Source organism: Poeciliopsis prolifica, unplaced genomic scaffold (genome assembly GCF_027474105.1).
Source record: "Poeciliopsis prolifica strain line A6 unplaced genomic scaffold, Auburn_PproV2 SCAFFOLD057, whole genome shotgun sequence".
Taxonomy (NCBI): Eukaryota; Metazoa; Chordata; class Actinopteri; order Cyprinodontiformes; family Poeciliidae; genus Poeciliopsis; species Poeciliopsis prolifica.
In genome coordinates this window covers 143,736-168,396 of record NW_026562432.1, presented here as the reverse complement: position 1 = coordinate 168,396, position 24,661 = coordinate 143,736, and the positions used below count along the sequence as shown (strand labels likewise).

The 24,661-nt window shown below is 39.5% G+C and overlaps 2 protein-coding genes across 4 annotated transcripts in view; one reads left to right on the top strand and one right to left on the bottom strand.

The window, feature by feature from the left end:
• The window catches only part of cep89 (centrosomal protein 89), a 37,964-nt gene extending 15,288 nt beyond the window's left edge, over positions 1-22,676 (top strand). For 2 of the 3 annotated variants that reach the window (XM_055060091.1, XM_055060090.1), the window contains exons 17-18: positions 14,408-14,556; positions 21,831-22,676. In XM_055060091.1, coding sequence (XP_054916066.1) covers positions 14,408-14,556; positions 21,831-22,032 — 351 coding nt within the window. In that variant the 3' untranslated portion in view covers positions 22,033-22,676. The remainder of the gene's footprint in view (positions 1-14,407; positions 14,557-21,830) is intronic. The other variant, XM_055060092.1, reaches the window with a different exon arrangement.
• zgc:165481 (uncharacterized protein LOC100073327 homolog) lies at positions 685-14,419 on the bottom strand. The gene is made up of 2 exons (XM_055060093.1): positions 14,263-14,419; positions 685-3,561 (listed from the first exon to the last, which is right to left on the bottom strand). The coding sequence occupies exons 1-2, from the start codon at positions 14,324-14,326 to the stop codon at positions 2,816-2,818; spliced, it is 810 nt and encodes a 269-aa protein (XP_054916068.1). The 5' UTR covers positions 14,327-14,419; the 3' UTR covers positions 685-2,815.
• Positions 22,677-24,661: the final 1,985 nt, after the last annotated feature.

Below are 24,661 nucleotides of genomic sequence, written 5' to 3'. Positions count from 1 at the left end.
CATTTAGCATCAGCACAGGGAGGAGGGTAAGGAGACTGATCTTTTCACAGATTATCTCAATCATATTATACTGTCATGAAATAATGACAGTTTTAACAAATCTGGAAAGACAATATATTTTATGTAAAAGTTACATACTGTAGCTTTAAATAATGCATCTGCATGAAACCTTGTATTTTAAAAATTATTCCTTTTGGAAAGTTTTTTAAAAGCTGCTAACAAATAGCTCTATCCTAATCATGTTATGTCCTGATAACTCACTGTTAGCTTTAGCAGCTAACAGATTCGCAAATTTCACAATTATTTAACAATGAATCCAACGAACAAAATGTGTTATTGTAATTCAGAGTGAAAATTCATGACTCTTGAAATATTGTATCCTCCAAGCCTTCCTGTGTGTTTGCGAGATTGATATCTATAATATAATAATAATTGTGATTTGATTTGTTATTCTCATTTAGTTGTCAGACTACATGAACAACATAGTTGGCTTGGTAGAAAAATACCTATAAGTTCAAGACTGTTGTTTTTTTTCTTCACGTTTTGCTTCCTAAAAATCATTTTTATTGATTTTTGAAGTATGACGTGAGTGTGCTGGTGTCTTTTCAAGCCTGATCCACTCGTGACAATAATTTTAATTCTTATTGCGCAGCAGTAGGTAGATTCAAAGACACACACTTTATATAGAAAATAATTCTCCATTTATTTTATCTTCTTATGGCAACTGTATGTAATCATGTGGTAGTAAGCAAACAGTGTACAAATAAAGGAAACTTTGGAGAGGGCATTGACACAGACAGAAATGTGCGATTAAAAGAGGTGAAGAACATATAAGAAAGAGAAACTTTAGGCTTTGGAGTTCAGCCGACTGTGTACTGTGAGAACATCAACATGTTCAAGTTTGAAGCTGATTTGTGGCAGTCAAACTGAAACATAAAGGAATTACTAGAATTTATATTAGACAGAAAGCCTTTCAGAAAGCACCTCCTAAATGGCTGCATTTGCTCTCTGATGACAAATAGTTTTAAATTTCAAAATTATTACTGGAATTTTATCATTAGATACATAAAACAAGTAATTCCAAAGCCCTCAGTTATCGACACACACACAAAAGAAGTTAAATTGACTCTGGCTGTGTGAAAGCCTGAAGGATGGAGTTTGTCAAATTATTTGGCATGGACTTGGCTCTGAACACACAAACGCTTTGTGTGTCTTTGAAACCCATACAATTCAAACCACCTTCTTTGTGAACAGCAGTGCAGCTCACATATCGGAATAATTATTAGAAAGTTAAACAGTTTTTAGCTTTCTCTGAGTTGCTGCTGGGAATATCAGTCTTTTTTGCATCAGTTCACAATGTCTTGCATGCAAATTTGACACAACAACGTAAAAAAAAATACATGGAGTTATTAAAAAAAAAAAAAAAACTTTTGGAAAATTGTTCAATCCTAAATACACAAATTTTAACTCCAGTCAGAACTAATTGGAAAGTATATGATTTACATAAAACAAATCTGTAGCTCATGTAGTATTATAACAGTATTCAAATCTTAGAACTAGAAATGCATAGGTATGAAAATTTGGGCCAATATCAATATCCGATATTAAAATTCCTGTTATGGCAATCACCGATGTTTATTGATATTATAGATGTTTTCTTTGTGAGATGACCACAATGAGAGATGGAGTCTCTGCTTCAGTTAAACAAAATGACTAACATTGGCCAATCCCATTGTTGGAGCAGTTATAGCAAAACCATAAGGGTTTGGAACAAACCAATCATTTATATCATCTATACAAGTAAATTTTGGAAAATTTTACTTTTTTGATTGTGCCGCATATGTAACTCCCCTTTTTCACAGGATTTGATTTCCTATATTCCTTTCTTATCTCATTTTGCTGCATAATAAGTAAATATGTTTTGTAATTTCAATGTTTGTCTCGTAAACGCATACTTCTTAAAGTTTTTCCACACTTTGCCAAGTTCCAAAAGTAAACTACAATGTACTTCATTCATGTCATGTCAGATAGACCAACACCAAGTTGACCATGTTTGTGCAGCAGAAGGAAAAAATTCATGCTTATCCAAATCTTTTTCAAAACATTTGCTGTTCACCCCCTCTGGCAAAGCTTGTTGCTGGAATTAAAGCTGCAAGTGCTTTCCACATCAGGGCACCTGATTTTTTTTGTGTGTGCATATTCTACTTTGCAAAACAGCTCAAGCTAAGTCAGATTAGACATAGTGTGTCTGTGAGTCAATCATTTTAACAGATGAGCACGCTTAAATTGATTCTATGATTGCAGTTCTGACTGTAAGTTAAGTGTTCTCATCCTTCTAAAAGGTGAAACACCGAATGTTGTTGAAGCATGACAAAATGAGACGAACTCAGTATCAGTACTTTAGCAATGTATGGTTATGTCATTTTCTCCTAAATCTGCTTGCGTGAAATATCGAGTGCCTGCTCTAAAAGACTGTAAGACCAGCTTATATTCACAATACAGAACAACTCAGGCACATACACAGAAACGTACATTACAGGACTGTAGGTATACTGCAGGCTCCAGTTGCTGGCTGAGCTTGTCAGTGATTCTGTTCCTCTTGACCAAACTGATATCGAAGCAGTAGGCGTGAAGAAAGCAGAGCACATCACTAAAGATAGGTTTCTGTTTCTTTCTGCGTGGTCCTTTCTATGCATGAGGACAGCTGCCTGCTAGGAGTGCTATTAAGCCCCATGAAGAGGATGATATCACCCTGGCTTTCTTACTTCTGGAGCTTACTTTATTCTTATCCCTCGGTCCACTGGTTTCCATACTCTCAGCCCCGGGCAAAGCAGTCACACATGCCCTGACACAGGCACTGACAGAACCCATACACTAGGCAAACTGTCAGACTCGATGGCACTAAGCTAACACATACGATTCCTAGAGTCACTCTCTGGATCACTAACAAATAGATTCCTAAGGGCAGCGAACCAAAGTATAAGAAACCAAGTAGCCACACCAGAATACGTGGGACGTGATTGCAGAGCTTCGAAAGCGCATCATGATCAGTGGGTCCGTTGGAACCGATTGAGACAGAGTCCAGGCTCTGGTCGGCGTAGATATCCGAGCTGCCATTGTTGCTCGGGGAGCGCTGCAAGTCCCTTTGAACCTCCATGATGGTGATGACCAGGCAGTTTGAGGAGTCATGGGATGGGCTGGTGGAGGACAAACTCTTTGGCGTCAAGACCACCTCTCTCTTCTTGTCCAAACAGCAGGACTTTTCTCGCATTGTCAGGTGGGACATGATGTTGACGTCGTCAGGCAGGGCGGAGACCTGGTACTCAGTGATTTCAGTTTGGTGTCGGCAGAAGGGGCAGGGAACGCAGCCCGCTCCGTCTGTGATGTCCAGAATCTTAACGAGGCATCGGGAGCACACCCGATGTAGGCAGTCCAGAATCTTAGGCTTCCTGTTGTTGGCATTGAAACGCTGGTAGCAGATTTTGCACTCTAATTCCTCTGGGGGAGGACAGTCCGTCTCTTCTGAAGTAGCCGGAGGACTGCTCATCTTCAAGTCATGTTCTGGGGGACACATATGGGAACAGATTGAAAAGAGAGTGTTAGATTTAGAAATGGTTATGTTTAGCTGAACGGTGAAGTCAGGGAGACATAGGGGAACAGAGAGAAGCAAGAGGATGTTTTAGTTCCCAGCGTGAAAAGGTCAGGATTTTGCCTTCTTCTCAGACTGCTCTGACTGTGTGTACCTGCTGGTGATGAATGATTTATGGCCTGGGAATTAGATCAGGGTGTCATCCCTGTGCCCTTACTGACAAAGCAAAACCCAGCGGTGATATTGATCTGTGGGGAAAGGTGATAGAAGGTTCTACTTCTTTAACATTTTCCCTCAGTTCTTGTCTGGACTACAGAGTTGTAGCAGTGGTTAGGAGGTCTTTGCTTTATTTCGACTTGTTCTGCAGTTTCTTTTGCATCAAATTTTGCTTTCATGTAGTTTATTTGAATATAAACTGTTGATTCATAGTCAATATTCAACCAAATAGCTGCCTTACTTTGGATTTATCCTTCTTTGCTGGATTGAATATTAGAAGACGATTGGTAGTAGCTCTTTGAAGGACAACTGGTGTCCTATCATTTAAAAAAAAGGTAAATTGTGATTCCATGGTAACAAAATGTTGCTTGTTTCTAGTGATTCAAGCTATCCTGCTTTTCTTGGAAACAGCTTCCTTCTAGATCCACTTATCAAGTTTTACGTAACATGTGGTTCTTTCTAAGGAACAAGATTCAACCTTTTATCAGACTATTAAGGTCTGGGCTCTGTCAAACTGTTATTATGTCGTTTTAATACGCCGATATACAGAAAATAGGGTTTCAGAGTTTAATCTGTAGGGATGCTTTGTGCTTCAGCTGGTATCAATTGGCCTCCTTCCAGTACGAGAACCTGAATGTGGAAGACTACTACCCGTATTGTTAGTTTATAATTAACAATATTGCGATAGATAAGATATGGTGACAAGCATGATAATAAAACTTACATGTTGTTTAATCTTTGGGCTCCTGGAATACTACACTGTGTTTTGAGCAGCAGGAGTCAGTTTTGCTCCCACTGAAGATGACTTTCCAGAATAATTGAAAGTAATCTCATATAAAATTCATTTTCCGTTTGATTTGAAATGCTTTCAGTTTGGACACAAAACCTGTTACTTTCATTCTGTCCTTCGAATAGGTAAGAAAACAGTTCAAGTTTCACCTCCGACTAGCACTCAGATTCTTTTATCCACTAATCTCAAAGTTTTATCCTTTGGACTAACAAAGCCTTCTTTGTCTGATCTTTTAAAATAATAATAAAAAAGAAATGTAAGGTGAGGTCTTTAAGTGATTCATGACATTATTTGTATGTCATGTCTTAAGACAAAGCGTACTGCAAAATGAAGGACCAAAATGACAGCATTTTTGTTTTTCTGACTGTTTTCACACTTTTATTGCTGCAGCATTGGTCAAAGACACTCTGATGGGTCAGGGCTAGTTTATACTCGGCCTTCGATGTGCTCGCAGACAGCTGAATACAGCACTGACTTGTAGTTTCTGTGTGCAAACTAAGTGGCCTGGGGGAGGCTGCAGCTTTCGGGAACGTGCTTTCTTTATAATCCTGCTTCAGACGAAACTAACATTTCCTACGGTCAGTGCCCGTCATTTCCAGTAGTAGCTGATTATTGCCCTGATTTATTGATGTATTATAAATATTTATGTCCATTGTATGTATATATATGTGTATAGAGTACTGCACATTTTTCATTTAGCTACTTAAGCCTTATTTATCCAATATTAGAGACGCATTAAAAGATGCTAAGCAACACAGCATTCCCTTAGTGTGCGCTTGTTCATTTGTGGCAAATGATCCATATGCAGCTAAAAAAACACTTCTGGTATCAACATGTGATGAGCTCAGCCCCTTCTGCCTGAGTTAAGATCAATATAGGGCAGGACTGATCTGTTGAGGTTTTTTTTCTTTATTATTTTGATTAACTGGCTCATAATTGGATAGCAAAATGTGCTTAATATGAGATTTTTTTTCAGAGAACTACTGCTCTGTGTAATGTTCTTTTAGCCAATGTTCTCCAGTTAATAATTAATCAATCACTAAAGTAGTTGACGATCGTTTCAATAATCAATTAATTACGATTAACCTGATTAGTCGTCTCAGCCCTGTTGGTCTTTGTATGTTTTAAACTAAATTAACTCTCATATCCGTATTTATCCCTTTGTTGTATCTTTCTTGATTAAATTTATGTTTGTATCCCATTCTGAAGATGTACATCCAATAAATAACGAGCATCAATCCGTTACAACTCAGCAATGTGCCGGTCAACTTAGGGTCTTTGCATTCAGCCAGTTGGTTTGACAGCCATTGACTCACTGCCCAGATTGTCAGTCAGACTGTGATTGTACTTGGTCTCCTGAGCTTGTTTTCACTGCAGCATAACATCATTTCAATTCAAGCACCGGTCATAGCTCCCAGACTTCAGTTTGAGTTGCAACCACAATGTTTCCAAGAAATGTATACTTCTTCTTCAATTTGAGGAATTTATTATTAGTTTCTCCAAAGTGTTGCACGCGCAACTTATGTGTTTAGTACAATCAGTTCTTCTTCTATTATTCATTTCCTAAAGGATGGTGCAGGACTTCTGTGTATTCTGTAATGTATTCTCCGACAGTGGCAATCCGCAAGGGACGTACAGCCTGTGGCTAATTAAAAATGAATTAGTATAGGTTAACAGGGTTTGCCGGAACTGCTGAAAAGGGCTTTGATTTATCGTTTTGAAAGTGTTTGGTCCTGCATATTGGCTATTTTCTAACACTTGTGTCAATGCATTAACCAGCCCTCTTCCGATCATGGAGAAGCAATGTGAAGGAAAAACTGTCGTCCATTCATTTACGATCATAAAATATACATTGAATAGGTGAAGACTGGCAAATGGCCAACAGGCTCCTCTTTGACTTGCTGACTGTTAGATATTTCTGCAACAGGTGTGTAGCGTTAAAAATCCCCCTGAAACATGTCAGAAAGAAGAAGCTGCTTGAGCCGTACCAAGAACATAACTCCGAGCTCCGTATATCAAGTTGAACAGAAAACCAAAAAAAAAAAAAAAACACGTTTCAGAGCTTCTTTTAGGTGACATCATTTCTCATATGTCTGGACTAATTTAGAGATCTAATTATTGTGACACACAGATCCACAAGGGCTTTCAGCCTCTGAACCTGGCAGTGAAAAATATGCATACTGCAATTAGCGCCAAAAGAGATTTCTTTCATTTTGTGCACATTACAAATAGCTTGTTAAAAAAAATCACCCTCCTATATTCTATCCTCTGCATTAATCTCAGGAACTGTATTTACATTAACTCTGTTTATATAGTTTTGTATCTAAGTGGATTATGGGTCAAGTCAAAGCCATGTTTCCATTTTATGTGTTGTAAAGCCAATATTGTTTGCATCCCCAGATTTAATCTGGTATTGGGGTGTTTGTCGGCTGAGAAAACACATTAACATATTTTCATATTAGCATACAAGAATTAGCTAAAATACTGAGTTAAATTCTGTGCTTTCGCTCGGGATCAGACTCTAAAGTTAGAAAAGGAAAGCATGCACTAAAATGTGAGAAAATTACGAAAATGTTGCCATTTTTTTGGAGTACGGATGTCTGCTGTGGGATTTTTTTCTTCCAAGATGAAAAAACTTCCAATTGCCTTTGTCTTGCTTGTCAGCCCTTCATCCACCAAACCCCAAGATACACACATTTACGTCTTTTGTCCGCCTCTTCTCTGTGCAGATTGTTACGGAAAGTGTTGACCTTTGCTGTCAGAATGTCCTCTTTGTGAATCACCTCAAATACATCAAAAGACGCTGATATCGCTGTTGTCAGAATATTCAAATTAATTGAGAGCCCAACCTGACATCAACATTATTAAAATCAATAACACGTATAAAACTCAGCAGCTTCAAAGTGCAGGGAAATAAAACATTATAACAAATTATTACTCAGTGTCAATGTCCCACCTAACTCGGTCTCTGTTAACTTCTACACACTGAATGTGTTGTTTTTTTTCTCAGTTTTAGGATTCAGCGTTTTATGAAAACACAACTGAATGTGTGTGCCGTTATGCCAAAAGCGTGCGTTGTTTGAATTACTGTGGGGATTTGGTTATTGTTTTGTGTTTCTTTTCTTTGATTAGGCCAGCATTCACTCTCAAAATTTCTACACCTCTTCTCCTTCCACCTCCAGTCATGACAGTAATGACAAATCAGGTATTTTTAGTTTTTCGGCGTGTCAGGATTATGCCTATCAATGCATATTTCATGAGCAGCCTCTGTACCAATGCATGTGACCTATAACTGGGTATGTGGCTTCCTGCCAGCTGATGCAGGTAGGACTGGATAGCGTAAGGCAGAGAGAAGAAAACAAAAAACAAAACAAACCAAGACAACCAGAATATGACCTGCTGCAGCTGCCGGTTATCTCTGATCTCAGCATAAGGACTAGAGTTGTCAAAGGGAAAATACCTTTTTAAAAAGCTTTGCTTGCATTCTGCAGAAGCTGATCTTTCTGCAGTTTTAGAAACTGCTTTATTTCCTCTGCGGCTATTTAAAAGCCGTATGAGTTGCCAGCTATGGAAGCTGTGTCTTTATTTGCTTATGTAAATACAGCCGCAACCAAGCTATCAACTGCTGACGCGTTAGTGACTAATTTATACAAAATCTAGAATAAAAAGCAGCCACATCAGACTTTCAAACTCTTTCATGTCCTCATCAAAATGCAGCTCACAAGCGAAACGACTTATTGGTTGAGCCGGCTGCTCACTGATCGCAAATAACTCTGTTCTACAGCAGGAACGGGATCGTGCTTTCATGCCAACTAAAATATTTTTGCTTCAGCAAAGTATTAGATTGTCATTTTAGGTGCATAAACATCAAATCCTAAAACTGGGTAATATGTTTTCGCCATGTGTGTGTATATATATATATGCCCTCACGCCTCAGCTTTATTTTCATGTTGAGAAAACATATCAATTTGGAGTTGTTGAGACCCCATTAAAATCCAATTATTACAATGGAATCCATTTGCTCTGTACTCTGTCTGCTTTCCAACACTTTTCAAACCAGTTCAGCCTGTTGACGTCTTGTTTCCGACCAGCTTCTTCTTCCTCCACACAGTGAACCGGTCTCTCCTCTGTTTGATGCACTGAGACGGATGTTGCAGTCGCCTAATTAGGGCTGAAAAGGTTAATCTGATTACACATGCGTGGACAGACGCTTTATAGCTTGTTGAATAGAGTTATTGCTTCGGGGGCTTTAAGTAGCATTTGATTTTGTGAATTAATGGAACGGATCAAGGGACATGATGTTGTTACTGAGATTGTGAGGTGTTAATTAAAGTAACAGTCAGGCGGGAGGAGAGTGTTTACAGTGCAGCGCTTGGCTCTGCTCTGCAGCGAGATCTTAGAAGTTGCTGCCTGCAGCATGAGGCAGATACAACACTGGAGCTCATTCAGAGAAAAGTGAATCCTTTTCAGAATGTTAGCACACGCTAACATGACCTTTAATCTGAGCATTATTGGTCAAATTAGAAGCACAGCATTCGAAGGTTTTCCTTTCAAAACAAGAGACTTAGTAAAACAAGTAATTCACTTGGAGCTGGGATTTTTCAGAGGCAAAGTCAAGACCGACAGCGAATCTCATTCCCAGCATTCAGCATTATGTCTGCTGCTGCACAGACATCTGACTGCTATCAGCCTCGCCGATCAGCTTCCAAACAGGTTTATTATGATCTTTATTCTGATCGTGTGGAAGATATTAGTTCTTTAAAACGTTAAGAGTCAGATATATGGTTTAGTTATTTGTTATGAGCAGCGGTAGTTCTAGTCTACATCTTATTGAATTTAGTTCAATTTAATTGATTAGGATATCGCATATTAATGGACATTACTGCAATTTATGGTAGGATAAATTTATAGGAATTAGCACAATAGTTTCATTTCATTGTTTGTCCTAAGACAAGAAAGCAATAAACTAAACAAAACACCTTACTACTTTTTGGCAGATTTAGAGTTTGCCTCTGCAGAAATCTTCTCTAAATGTATTCATTTAGGTCAAAAATGAAGTGAGACCTCTGGAAGTTTGAGGCCAGAAATTTACAGAATATCATAAAGTTTTTATGAATCTCAAGCTGTGTTTTTAAACATTTTTCTTCAGTCTTCACTACAGTGCTTGTAAAAATACCAACACTGTTTTTTTGTTGTTGTTGCTTTTAGGAAGCAATCATGATCAACAAAAAAATGATTTTAAAAAACCAATTAATGTCAAGGTGAAAACTGATTTCTACAACTGAATGACACATACAGATACTGAACAAAAAATAAGTGTTTGCATAAATATTCACACCCTTAGAGTGAGTGTTCAGTGCATATGTGGCTGCAATAACAGCACTGAGTGTGGATATGTTCGATATTCACCGTCTTTAAGGGGCTGAATATTATGCATTTACTCAAAAACAAACTCAAAACAGTTCATTTCTGAAAGCAATTAATATCCTGATCTCTCACATGCACTAATTATATTATGGTATATTTATGCATCCATCCATCCATTATCTGTTCACCCATGTCCCTGGTGGGGTTTGGAGTTACTGGAGTCTATCTCCAGCTGCGTTCCGGGCGAGAGGAGGGGTCACCCTGGACAGGTCGCCAGTCTGTCGCATATATGTTGTATACATATCTACCTAAATATATATACGATTATAAAAATCACCAATTTATGTTTATAAGGTGTATATTTCATGGATTGTTTGCACTGTTTTTGGTGTTGGGTTTTAATCTGATTGTTGACAAAAACCCCCGCAATAAATTCTCATTCTAATTTCATGTTCAGTATCTACAGTCAAAAAAGTCACATTTTGTTGATCATGATTGATTTGTACAAGCAATAAAAGAATGGCACATCATTCAAGAATGCACATTGTTAATGGTAAAGATGATCGAACAGAGCAAATTGATATGAGAGTAAAAATTGTTGTTAGAATCAACTATTGCATCAGTAATTAGTATTCTGGTTGCCTTGTTGCGAATGCGAGCGCCCCCTCGGCCTAAATCTGGCAGGGACGGCTGGTAGGTTTGGCAGCTTACAGAGCAGGCTAAATGTCACCGCGTCAGCTGGCCAGATGCTGGTGCCCTCACGCCTCCCTGTGCGCCCCGAGACATTTGGATTCTTTGGCTGTGAGCTCTGGACCCAGACAGCACCATTTGCATTCATCGCTCGGCACAGGAGGGAATTAACAGGAAATAACTGCCTTGCAGAGAGACATTTAATAGTTCATGGTTAAATTTGTTCCTACTTATTCCTTCTTTTTGCTTTCATTCCGTCTCATTTCAGAGCCACCCCTGCTCATCTTTGCTCAATAATGTTTAATTGTCTTATTTGCTCTTTGCGTGTCTGCTTCACTCACCAGAGCATTTGTCCTGAATTTATACAATCTCATCTTAGTCAAATCATGGCGATTTGTGGGGCAGAGCTAACCTGGAGTAGGTTGACTAAAAGTCACAGCTTGAAACTTATTGCTTGAAACTATTGCACGCTGGCTTGCTAACAGAAGGATAAATGTTGTGACAAAATGGAGTTAAAAAATGCAAATGTCAGCGAAACTTCTGAACAGAATTGAAACCCGGCAGCCAGTGATGCACCAAGATTTGCGGCTCATACGGAAGGAGACATTTTGTGGCAGGACGGAAAATGGAATAATGTCGCAACATTTCCGGCTGGGTGAGGTACATGTTTTGGGGTAAAATGAGATGCTTCCTAGCTGAAGAACTTGTAGAGAAATAAATGGACAGTGTTTAGATATATACATATATATTTGTTTTTCTTCATTTCAACACAGAAAGGATTATAAAAGACATATTCCCTATGCAGTTATGCAGGCTTTGTGTTTATATTGGTTGTTTTTATTTCTACTCATTTTTGATATGAAAATCACTCTATTAATTGTTTGCCAAAAATGTTTCATGGCCAGCAATAATGTACCAACGCTTTCAACAGTACCCATACTAATCGCCAATTCCTAAGCACAGTCCTTAGGCTGTTTACATTTCAGTTTATTACAAAACAAAGAAAAATTTTGATGTTTTTAGTCAGTAATAATATGTTTAAAAAAAAGCTTGATTCTTTTAGATTTTTTTAGAACCTTTAAAAAATTCCCATGAGCCTCTACGTCCCAGTTACATGACAAAAACACAAACTTAAGTACATTTCATCAGGGTCGACCAACATTGTAAAAATCTGAAAAGTGTGTACATTTGGAGTTTTGCCTCCATGTGCTGAGACATCTAAATAAAATTCTCGGCAACAAGTTGTCTTCAGAACTCATGTTACTGGTAAAAATATCAAGATAATATCAAGGTTGACTCAAAGAGAGAATATACATTTCAATTTGACAAAAGGTTTCAAACATCATGTCATAGCGTATTTCCACTGAACAATGTCAGTGGCTTTAATCCCGTATCACCTCTTTATCTTATAAAACCCTTTATGATGCATTAAACAACTACTATCAACAAATAAGAGTCTGGTATTTAAATAACTAGCTAATGTCTATAGCAGTCCAGACAGCTATCCACGGTGTACAGTGATATTAGGAAGACGAACATGAATGAGTATCTTCTGTTTTTGCGCCTTCCTCAGTGCTGCTACACTTGCTAGAGGGTTTGCCTGTGTGTAATTTATTGTAGGTATAAACACAGGCCAGAGAATCCCACTGAACTAACAGAACAACTTCGGATCAGTCAAATCCAAATTGATGTAGATTTTAGACAGACTGGCAGGATATGATTATGATTGTCGTCTGTTTCAGTGAAACGGGTGACAAAGTTTAAATGGAGGAGTCAAGACCAAGCAACACAGCAGACAGCAGGTCAGGAATAAAGTTATGGAGAAGTATAAAACAGGCTTAGGTTATAGAACAATATCCAGGTTGTGAGCCTCTTCAAGAGCTCAGAGCCATCCGTCATCTGGAAATGGAAAGAGTATGGCAAAACTACAAAAAAAAAAAAAAAAAAAAGCTACAGGAGAAATAAAGCAAGAAGTCACTTTGGAGTGAATAACAAGGTGTGCACCAATGCAACAGTTTTTGTCTGCTTGTAAAAATGGAAACGGAAGCATCATGCTGTGGGCCTGCATTCTTTACTAGGAAACACAGGAAGTATTCCCTAATACATTATGGAACAGTTCCCTACTGTACTAGGGAGCTAAATATGGCTCAATTGTGGGAGAAAACAGACGCAACTCCTAAACATACAGCCAGAGTTCACAGGTTAGAATGGCCCAGTCAAAGTTGAGACCTAAAAATTACCACTCACAAATGTTTTTTTCTGTGTAGCTTGAGCTAATTTGCAAAGAAGAATTGGAAAACGTTCAGACTTAGAAATCCCAGATTGCAGCAAAAAGTGGTTTCAGCAAATTATTCTTTCAGACAAGGTGAACACAAATGCACACCACACTTTTCAGATATTCTTTCTCTAATCTTATTTGGACTATGTATTGTTTTCTTTTATTTCAAATTTGACATGATTTATTTTAGTCAGTGACAAAAAAAAAACCTAAGTAAAACTGAAAGTTTGTGGTTGTAGTGCAGTGAAATGTGAAAGAAGGAGCATGTATATATAGTTCAATATAATTTAAAAGCACACTTAAAAGAGAGTATTTTTGTGGTATGAAGCCACAAAAGACTATAAATCAGGAATACTGTCTAGATGGGAAAAACAACGCAAAGTATCCACTTCGATTTCTCAAAGGGGGGCAGCTTGTTGTAAACATCAGCAGTTTATGGTTTACTGTCGCCGCTTTGAAGAAGCCTGAACAGAAAGAGTGCAGCACTGAAATTAAAGGAGCAGCAACAAGTTTCTCTTTCTATTTTGCCCCCTGCCCTCGAGAGAAAGACACTGTAAGATTAATATAATAAGTTCAACTTGTTTGCTCTGCTCCCCCGTCTATTCTCGGTCTTTGTGCAAACAACAGACAGGAGTAGTCAGGGGTGAAATTTGCTTGTGGCGAATTCTGGAATTATTACATCAGAACGCTTCTCTCATATTTCTTCACTGGCTCTGGCTTAACAGGATAAAGCGATTATGCAGTTTTGGGAGCACAATCAACGTTAATTGGCAAATTTGCATCAAATTCATATTCATTTAAAAAAAAAAAAAAGCTCTTCATGTTGCTGCTTTCGTGCAAAAGTGTCACAATCACCTTTTAAAAATTTCTAAAATTCAGACATGTGCAGACGTGGCGGAAGTGTTTATTTCATGCTTTAACTAACAAATGGTGCAACAAACGCGCACACAAAAATATCAAATCTTTTTCAGCTCTTGTCCTTTATTTCATTCCCCTGAGATCTCACCTACTTGCTCCTCTGTCAGTGTTCTCCATCAGTGGAGCCTCTTATTCCACTTGTTTGAGTGTGTGCTGCACTAGCAGCAACAGTTCGGAACTGTCAGCAGCAAAACAGCTTCTAATCTGTAAACACACCCGCCTTTAAACCTACCAGCTAAATGCTTCCTAAATGCTGCCTAACGCACACATCCAGGTATTCACACACACTTCAGACAAAAAAACATGCAGGAAAAGTCCCGACGTTTCTCACAACAACGTGTCGCATGACGGGTGGAGGGGGAATCTACAGATTGCAGTTTGTGCCTGTGTGTGTGTGTTGCTGTTACTCCTCACCTTGTCCCAGTGTGTGTGACACCCCCTCCTCCGCTCCACTTGTCTCTGCTGTGCTGTCCTTCATTTAAGTCCACCTTCTTCATAGCAACACTCCTCATGTCATTCCCTTTTGCATGTGTGTGCGTGCGTGTGTGTTTGTGCGCAGGTATACCGGAGGCAGGCGTCAACCAGGCTGGCAGCGTTGGAGGAGGCTGCGGAGGGGAGGACGGCTTCTTACAAGAGGGAGATCCTTCACCTGCAGGAGCTGCTGAGAGAAAGACAGGAGGCTGAGGAAAAACTGCTGCAGTCCAAACGGTAGGAGGGAGGGTGAGGAGAGAGTGAGAGAGAGAGAGAGAGAGAGAGAGAGGGGAGAGAGAGAGAGAGAGAGAGGGACGGGAGAGGATAGTGAGATAATGTATGAATGAGAAGAGGGGACACAATGAGATGAAAGACAACTGTGTGTGTAGAAAGAAAAAGGTGTAAGAAAACAACATTGACCACGTTTTACAATCTAATAGTCTGATTTAGCTCATTAAAGCTGCATCACGCGACTTTTGTAAAGAATATGGTTTTTACATGTGTGTTAAAAGTTGTGACAATTTGCCATGAGACACATTATCTGTGAAAACATCAATCTTCTCCACCTGCTCCCTGAGCTACTGTCGCTGTTTGAAGAGATGAACCACTCCCAATCAAAAGTGAGCAAGCGGAGCCAGTAGGAGGGTCGTATCGCTATCAATCAACCTCATGCACTCGCTGCTAAATGTGCCAATGACGGACAAACAACTTACAGTTACAGGAAAGCCGTTTATCTGCCGTAAGTGACAGTTTAGCGAGATAAATGAGCTTGTTTTGTCTCTTAATTTTAATTTTAAAAATGTACTAGTACCACTGACAGACTTTGTTTACTGAAACATATTTCTCTTGCTGAATTTCTACATTTCTTTTGTCATATTTCAAGTGTCCTCAAATATTTACACTGGAAACTAGACAAGACTTTATGGACAAAAAATAAAAGATTGTGTTTGTAATTGGGGTTACATTCCAGGTAATGAAAAGGAAACACTTCCTATGGAGGAAATATATCTCATTTTATTTTAAGATATAAAAAGCAGCAGGAGCAATATAACGATTATATGTAATTCAATGGAGAGACGTTGGAGATAAAACAACTCACAGGAGGAGGCGGAAGGATCACTCTCACCACGCCGACGGCTTTCTTTTTCTTCTTTTTCTCACAATTGACTTTCAAAAATCCTCTCCAGAAAGGAGAGTGAGACCCCAGAGACGTCCCCATAACATGTTGAATCCTGCTCTCAGGTTCACTGCAGATGCCACACCGAAATGTGATGCAGCGTGTCAGGAAGTTTCTCAGCGGCATCATGATAAAAAGCAGCGAAGATGCTGCGACATTATCATGGGATGCCACCAGGGACATTAGCACCCCTTAAGCTTCAGTCTGCCGAGGGGAGTCCAGGAGAGATTCTCGGGCGTATTCGCAACCATATGTGGAGATGGATTTCTAAAAAAAAAAAAAAAAAAAGGATGGATGGATGGATGGATGGATGGATGGATGGATGGATGGATGGATGGATGGATGGATGGATGGATGGATGGATGGATGGATGGATGGATGGATGGATGGATGGATGATGGATGGATGGATGGATGGATGGATGGGATGGATGGATGGATGGGATGGATGGATGGATGGATGGATGGATGGATGGATGGATGGATGGATGGATGATGGATGGATGGATGGATGGATGGATGGATGGATGGATTTGGATTTTTTTTTTTTGTGGCAAGCATGAGCTTTAATCTTGCTATCTTTCAGCCTTAAATAAAGAACAGATTTGTTTCTTTCAAAAAAATCTGAAATAATGAATGGAAGGGTTGGAAAAAGAGATTGTTTACGCTGCACAGTTTGTGCAGCCTGATAATAAATCTGTACTCGGTATTATTTTTATTGAATATTCATGGTTTTTATCATATATAAATATAGCACCCTTCTAATAATCAGATTGCTCCAGGAAAAAAAAGAAGAAAACTCTCAACAATTCCCTTCTCTGTTTCTCCCACCGTGGGTTGGTCTGTTTTTAGACCCGTCTCCGGGCCTGATGCCCGCTGCTATCAAATGAAAGCAAGCTAATCACATTGTCTGAAGAATCGGCCCTGCTCTGCCTGGAGGGCATCTTAATGACGAATCACACACATTATCAGACACATCTCTAACCAGAGCGGCTTCGCCCGATCTCAGGAAGGTCGTTCGTTCTTTTGAGTCCGCCTCACCTGCTTTGTAATTTATGTAGTAAAGTTGTACTATCGGCGCTATTCATCGGGTGGAAAAGGCATCTGTGTTTTAGTAAATACAGAGGACGAGATCCTATCAGCTGAGATTCAGCCTCTCTTATCACTGACTGCCAGTCAGTTTGGTGATCGATTTGTAAGTTTGCTCTGATCACCCATGTGCTCTGCATGGTTTGTTTCTGAGACACGTGGCTGAATAGTCGACCCTTTCAGAGAAATCGGACTAACAGGGGATAAACAATATGAATTGAGATTTTTGTTTTGTATGAAAGGCTTAAGACATCTTTAGAGATGTCTTGTGATGCAATAAACCAAGATGTACGTTAGGGACAGATATTTCTTTCTTTCCACATCAAGTTGCTTCCCGTCCAATAGTGTTTTTCTTCTCAGTGGCTCTAGCATGCCTTATTAATCCTTCAGACTAATGACTAATATTGAAATTTGTTAATTTACATTTGATGAGAACCTAGCTAAAAACTGACAACATCCTATGATTTTTGGTTGATTCAATTTCATTACAGGGGCAGTATTATGTAAATCAACTTCTTTTTTGGTATTAACTCGCTTATAACGTTTACAAACCAGTAAATCGAACAAGGTAACTAATTGAGATGATTTTGCTCAGTGTTTTCTGGGAAGTAAAGCGTCCCGTTTCTTTTTCGCCGTTTTTCTACGTGTGTTGTGAACTTTTCAGAGGTGTGCCCTTAACTCGCTTGCTGTGGTTAAATCCCTATAACCACCGACTCATCGAAACGGATAAGAACAGATTCTGATCATGACTTAGAGCTTCCTCCTTAGCTCTGTGTTTTTAACGTTTCTAATCAGAAGCCCCTCATTAAACGGAGCTCAAGGTTTTACAGCCGAAAATCCTTTTAATGACATCGAGTGATACCAACTGTCTCGAAATATATCTTATTAGGAAAAAGTTTCCGTCTTTGGCTCATTCGCACGATCAGAGCAGAGTTGAACCTTGCCTCAGAAAATGGTCAGCCTACTTAGACTCGTTCTGATGGCACAGTGAAGCCTTGCCAAGTCACTGGAACACACACCGGGGCCAAAATGTTACAGAAAAGTCCTGTTTGTAGACAGAATTCTTATAGTTGGTTGTTTTTGTTGTTTTTCTTTTTTTTTTTTTTGGGAGAAAATACGTCAGCTTTGTTCTCAGGAAGAAGAGCGAAACTTTTTCACGTCTCCCTTCAGAAGAATCTTTCTGTGCGTCAGTCTCCGATCCCTCTCATCCTCTGCTTTATATTCCACCCTTGGTGCAGCGCAGAGATGCTGATCGGCTGTGATTGCTGCCTGCCAGCTGAGTTGTGCGTAGCCTCCGGGGAAGTGCCACTGCCCAAGAATTCATGGAGCTCTGGGGGCGGCAATTGAGCTTTCAGATCTTCTTTTTCCCTCCTTCTAAACATAGTCTGCTTCTCCCACTGCTACCTAGCTACTCAACTCAAAAAGGTTAGCTTAATACAAAAGAAAAGCAACCTCCAAGTCAACAACCAAAGTTGGTAATTTGCTGATAAATTTCCCCCATTTTTATTTAGTTTACTTTCAGCAGCCAACAAACTGAGATCTTGATTATATAAGCTATATTTATCAAATGTAACTTACAAGAAATTTTACTTAGTGTTTTAATGCCTGGAAATTGGGCCTCTGTCGCTTTAAAAACTCCTGCTCTTTCTGAAACTCCGCCATCAGGAGGTCATCACAGCATCGCTTCTCTATCAACCCTTTAGCGTTTTTTATAATTTTTTATCAGCGTTGCACTGAGAAGAAGCTTGCACAATGAGCTCGAGATATGCAGTTCTACCAGGTGTCTTCTAATTGCCGCTGGCTAGTCTGAAGGAGCTGAGTGGGAGAATCGTGGCGGAAGCTCCAAAATCTGCAGCTCAGAGGAGAGGCTGAGTCTGAAGGGCGGGGCCAGGTCCATCCAGGCGTTTTGCAAAGCTGAATGGTTGCCATGGGAGATTAAAGGCAACGCTCCAGGAATGTTTTTGATGAAGGAATAACAGCATAACATGATGTAAAACTAAAAGACGTTGCTTTGACATAATACTGCCCCTTTAAAACAGATTCTTAAGATAGTATTAATAGTATTACTGTCAATTCTGCTAAAGCGCAGAGTTGAAACAGCCCTTCCCTCTGCTGTCGAGCACCTCAAAGCGCTGACAGTCATTTATGTTAATGTGTAAAGCTGGCCTCGTGCTTAAAATTCATAAAACTCAAGTACACAGATGATCATGCTGCAGAAGTTTGATCAGGGCCTACCTCGTCCATCAGAAGCACTTTTCTCTCAAATCATGAGGCATTCTCTACGAACCTGAGGCATTCGTCAAGGACTATATTTCGCCTGCCCATGTAATAACCTGCCAGTTAGAGAGACATGACAAAGACGGCTGGAACAAGCAGAGATGGGTGGCGGTTTTTGTAGCAGCCGCTGTAAAAGATCCCCGTTTGTTATTTTCTGGTCTTTGCAGCCCGTAGTGAATGAGAACCTGAATTGACATACAGAGGTCGTGCTTTGCTAACAGCAGCCTTCAGCTCATACACATAATTTCTAGTCATGTTGTACCCCTGAACCCAGCACTGAAATGTTCCTTCTGCGTCCGACAGAGATAAAGCTCTTAAATTTATTATTCTTGTAATACTCATCAAAAACACAGCAGATCCAGCGGTTGAAGGCTAGTTCAAACACTCAACTCTCTATCCTGCATTGATCAAGTATTTTCCCTTTTACTCAAAAGCAACAATGCTGTTGAACTGTTTCACAAAATCCCAACAAAATACATTGAAGTTTGTAACATGGCAGGATGTGAAAAACTTCAAAAGTCTCTCTCTCTTTCTCTCTCTCTCTTGGTGGAACCCTTTTGCAAGGCACCAGGTATATTTGATGCAGCACAATACATTTCAGTGGGATGTAGACACTGCAATCAAGCCAGTGTTCAGTAAGAGTTTCCCTCCAACACAGGCACATTAATCTTTTTCCCTGTGAGCTGAAGCAGCAGTGAATGAGGTTGCCATTGGTAACTGGATTGGATGTAATTAGCGGAGAATATGTGGTGGTTGTCACTCTGAGACGACAAGGGACAAAGTTCTTTTTTCCTTTTTTGTTTTGTTCGCATTGGAACACATCGACAGTTGAAAGAACGGTTTTATCTTTTTTTTCCTTCACGGTCAAGACGATGTTCTCCAGATGGACTAGCAGTCGCTCTAACGCTCAATGAAGGAAGCAAGTCCTTGACATCAAGCATCAATTGAGAGTTATATGTGCCACACACAGCTGCTTTTACATCAAGATGCATCAATAAATGTAAATCTTGAACCACCACAGAACATGGATTATATTGCTGGACAAATACAAACAACCAGTATTGCCACTAATTATGTTTTAATTTACTTCATTTTATTTGCTGAGGGGAAACATTGCGCATTAATGAACATTTTGAACAACACAAATGTAAATACACCAATTTACAACCAAGGCTCATTTCCGTTGTCTGTGTCCCTGACAGATGGTGCAAGCTAAATTATTCCAAGTAAAAAAAGAAAGACCGACCAACAAGGGAAGAATACATCAAGATTAATTTACAATGCCACAAAATATGCCATAAATATATATGTGATTCATAAACGTTTGGCAGGATTACCTCATGTGGCAAAAGCTTTTAATGTTCTCCTCGACACCGCCTTCCAGATAATTATTTACGTTGCGATTCAAAAGTATTTGATCTCTTACAGATTTTTTCAACAACAGTCCAGCAGATCCCAAAAACAAAAAACAAGAACAGTTTTTAGCTCTGCCGTCTGAAAGTGACATCATGTAGAGTAAGATAAGTCCTGAACCAACACAAACTGAAAGTGAGGAGGAAGCCATCGCTCTAAAAAAAATGTAAGGAAACCAGTTTACACATGCACACAAACCTTTGGCTTTGGAGATCATGTGGTCAGATGAAAACTAAAGTGGAACATTGAAGGAACATCTAAAGACATAAGTCAGGAAGTCAAAGCTTGGCTGCAGATTGGTTTTCCAAATGGACAATGACCGTCAACATACAGCCAAATTAGTTACAGAGAGACTTAAGAACATCACAATAATGCACCTTTCCCCTCACTCCCATTTACGCTGTTGGGATCAAAGTCAATGTTTAGGTGTGGCCGTCACAAAGCCCTGATCGCAACCAATGAGTGAATTGTGGGTAGGTGTGAAAATGTGACGGTTCCACCAGTTTTATCAGGAGGAATGGACCAGAAATCCAGCAAACTCCTGTGAGAGACCAGGGGAAGAAAACCAAAGTCATTCAGTTCAAAGACAGTGCTACCAAATGCTCAGGAAATGTATGAAAACTTCTGATTTTGAAGACATAAATAATAAATCTCTAAAGAGATGATCTTCCTTGTAACTGTGACATTTAGAAAATAGAAATAATGTCGGTTGTTAGAAACGTAAATGCTGCTTTACAGCAGACGTACAATGCCTGACCGTCAGTTCGTGACCTTATGTTCAAACATAAACAATCTGAAGCAGAGGAGTAGTTTCAACTTAGAATGGCTTTAAAAATGTTTTGGAGAGTCCTAGTCAAGATCAGGACCTCCTTCTCACTGACAGGCAGTGGCCTTCAAAGCCCTCCGCAAAGAAAAGCGGCTCAAACTTCCTCCACAGTGATCTAAAAAAAACTGCTTCATCCTAATTGTCAACAGTTTTGTCAGATAGTTTTGGATATCGGATAGCTCTGATCGACGTTCTCTGTCTGATATTAACCTTTGTTTGATGGTTTACAATGTTTTAGAGAGACAAAAAAAGGAAAACCAGAATCTGTAAGAGGGTAGACACTGTTTCGGCACTTTGGTACCATTTAGAAAACCGAGCAGCTCTATCTTCTTACAGCCACAAACCCGCTCGCTATTTAAACTGCTGAAGCCAATGTGCCGCACATTTCTGTACCAATACCTGGCTTTCCGCCACAGTGTCACAATTGCCTTGACGGTTACGCCAGTCTCACTGTGGAAATCAGCAGACACCCTCCGGCTCGCTCAAAGGCCAATAAGCAACAGCCGAAGAAATCTTCAAATTTGTTTCAAGACAATTTCACACATCCACTGCATGCGAGGCTCCCTCCAGACCCCCTGCAGAGACTCTGCAGCAGCTCCCCGAGTGAAAGCCACTGCAGATTACTCTGAGTGAAGCAAAGTGACTGATTGAGCTGATTTCCTTGCTTTTTGTTGTTGTTTTTTTTATTCTTTTTCTTTTTTTTTTTTTTTTTTACAATTTTTCCTCTTAGGGACGTAGAGGAGGAGTTGGAGGTGGTGTGGCAGGCGGCAACACGGGAGAACCAGCAGATGAGGGAGACGCTGTTGGACACGAAGCTGAGCGGGGAGCTGTCGGCCTGGGCGCTTTCCCCCGACTGCCCTGCTCAGACTTCAGAGGAGGCCAGCAAATCCTCCCTGCTCCAGCAGAAGCATGGGCTGGATTTCTATTGCTGAAGACCCAAAGACTAAAGCTGGCAGCGTCTGAACATCAGAGGATGGTAATGGTATCTGGGTCACGCTTTCTTTTTGTTTTTTGTTTTTGTAAAATGAAAGAGCAAACAATCAATAACACTAGGAAGAAATGTATCCTGGCCTGGAAACGCACTTTACTGCACTTTTTATTTTGACATTTGACATGGCATTTTACTTGATTTGAGCATATTTGTTGTTATTTTTCTGTCATAAAATGTGCCAAGAACAACTGAGAGAGTGAGATGAAGAGTAAAATGGGAAGGTGAAACTTGATCGAAATGTCCTGAAGTCAAAAGGCAGTGGCGCCACCTACTGGACACGACGAGGCAATGACTCTATTGCAGCCAGAGAGCAGGACAGTGACCAGGCTGTGTGGGTGTAAATAAACACCCACCATCTGTACACTGGATGAACAGAAATAAGATCAATAATGTTAAATACATTGACATTTAAATTCACTTGGAGGAGATTAAAAATGTATATGTCAAGAGAGTTTTCTCTGATAGATGTTGAGAAGATATTTTAGACATATTTAAGAATGTTTATATATTTGTACGTCCTCCACCTGTAATTTTAAGCACAACTTTTATGATTGTAAATAATAAAGCAACAAATCACATCTGGGAGCCTGAGTTTTGTTTGTTTGTTTGTTTGTTTGAAAGTCCAAGGTAGTGTAACCATGTAATATTTTGACTCGAACTAGGAGTTGGACTAAAACACAGATGGTCACAATTTCTGATCGATGTTATCAGAAAATATGACGACATAAAACAAAATTATGTATTTATACTTAAATATAGTCCATGTGACTTTAGGCTGTGAAGGAGTGAGAAGGAAGACTAAAATATGGTATGTGGCCATAAGGCTACATCCATCCATCCATCCATCCATCCATCCATCCATCCATAATACTGGCTTAAAGGACCAGTATTATGTGTTTTCCAGCCAGTATCACTTTGGTAACTATGTTACCTTCAGTTGTCAGAAAAACTTATCGTCTCTTTAAAAGCTCCTGCTCTTCCTGAAAACATCAGGAAGTCATAATAACTTGGCTCCTCTGTTTACCACTTCCAGTAACCATGAAGAGACTCAAAGAGCCAAATGTGTTCGGTTTAGGTTGCATTAGTGTGTGAGTTGTTATTTTAATCGATGAATGTTTGAGGCGACGATCGGATTTCCACACAAAAGCCTTTCATTTTACTAAATATCTGTTGTGCTCTGGTGAGAAAGAGATCCGTTTCTAAGACCAAGCAGTCTTTAAAAACTGCTGATTCTGCAAAAATCTGAACTATTTTAGCATGTAGTACCAAGTTAGAACCAGCAGGAGGCGCGCTTCTAACAATAAATAATACATATTTCTTTCTTGGAGTCTGAACTACTGCTACAAACAAAACGAAAATGCTGAACAGAACTTTATGGGTGGTATTTGAAACTGAAACATGATCAAACCGAAGTGTTTAGTAACAGAGCAAAGACATGGAGCTTTTACTGAACAATGTAAAGACAACGTACAAACAAAGACTCAACCAACTCTCCCCAAGAAAACTCAACAAGTTCCCAGATTCTCACTGCAGGCAGGTGATGCTGAACGCTGTTGAAATGAAATGGCATCAATGATCTGCAACCCAGAAACATGATTTATCAGTGAGGTCACATTAATCTAGATATGAATGTTATGAATATCATTGTTTTTTTTTTCTGTACAGTCTCAGTTGAGTTTAGTTTTCTATGAAAGGAACATCAGTTATTAACATTTTACTGCTACTCAAAAATAATTATGTAGACCAGTACAATGGGAAGGTTACTTTTTCTTCAAATCAAAAAACACTAAAATTTTATATATTTTTAAGAAAGATACACTTATTTATACATTTAGGGCCAGAAATATTTGGACAGTAACACAATATTTGTGAGTTGGGCTCTGCATGCCACCACATTGGATTTGAAATGAAACCTCTACAACAGAATTCAAGTGCAGATTGTAACGTTTAATTTAAAGGGTTGAACAAAAATATGTGATAGAAAATGTAGGAATTGTACACATTTGTTTACAAACACTCCACATTTTAGGAGCTCAAAAGTAATTGGACATATAAACATAACCCAAACAAAAAAGTTTTTTCTCAATATTTTGTTGCGAATCCTTTGGAGGCAATCACTGCCTTAAGTCTGGAACCCATGGACATCACCAAACGCTGGGTTTCCTCCTTCTTAATGCTTTGCCAGGCCTTTACAGCCGCAGCCTTCAGGTCTTGCTTGTTAGTGGGTCTTTCCGTCTGAAGTCTGGATTTGAGCAAGTGAAATGCATGCTCAATTGGGTTAAGATCTGGTGATTGACTTGGCCATTGCAGAATATTCCACCTTTTTGCTCTCATGAACTCCTGGGTAGCTTTGGCTGTATGCTTGGGGTCATTATCCATCTGTACTGTGAAGCGCCGTCCAATCAACTTTGCAGCATTTGGCTGAATCTGGGCTGACAGTATATCCCGGTACACTTCAGAATTCATCCGGCTACTCTTGTCTGCTGTTATGTCATCAATAAACACAAGTGACCCAGTGCCATTGAAAGCCATGCATGCCCATGCCATCACATTGCCTCCACCATGTTTTA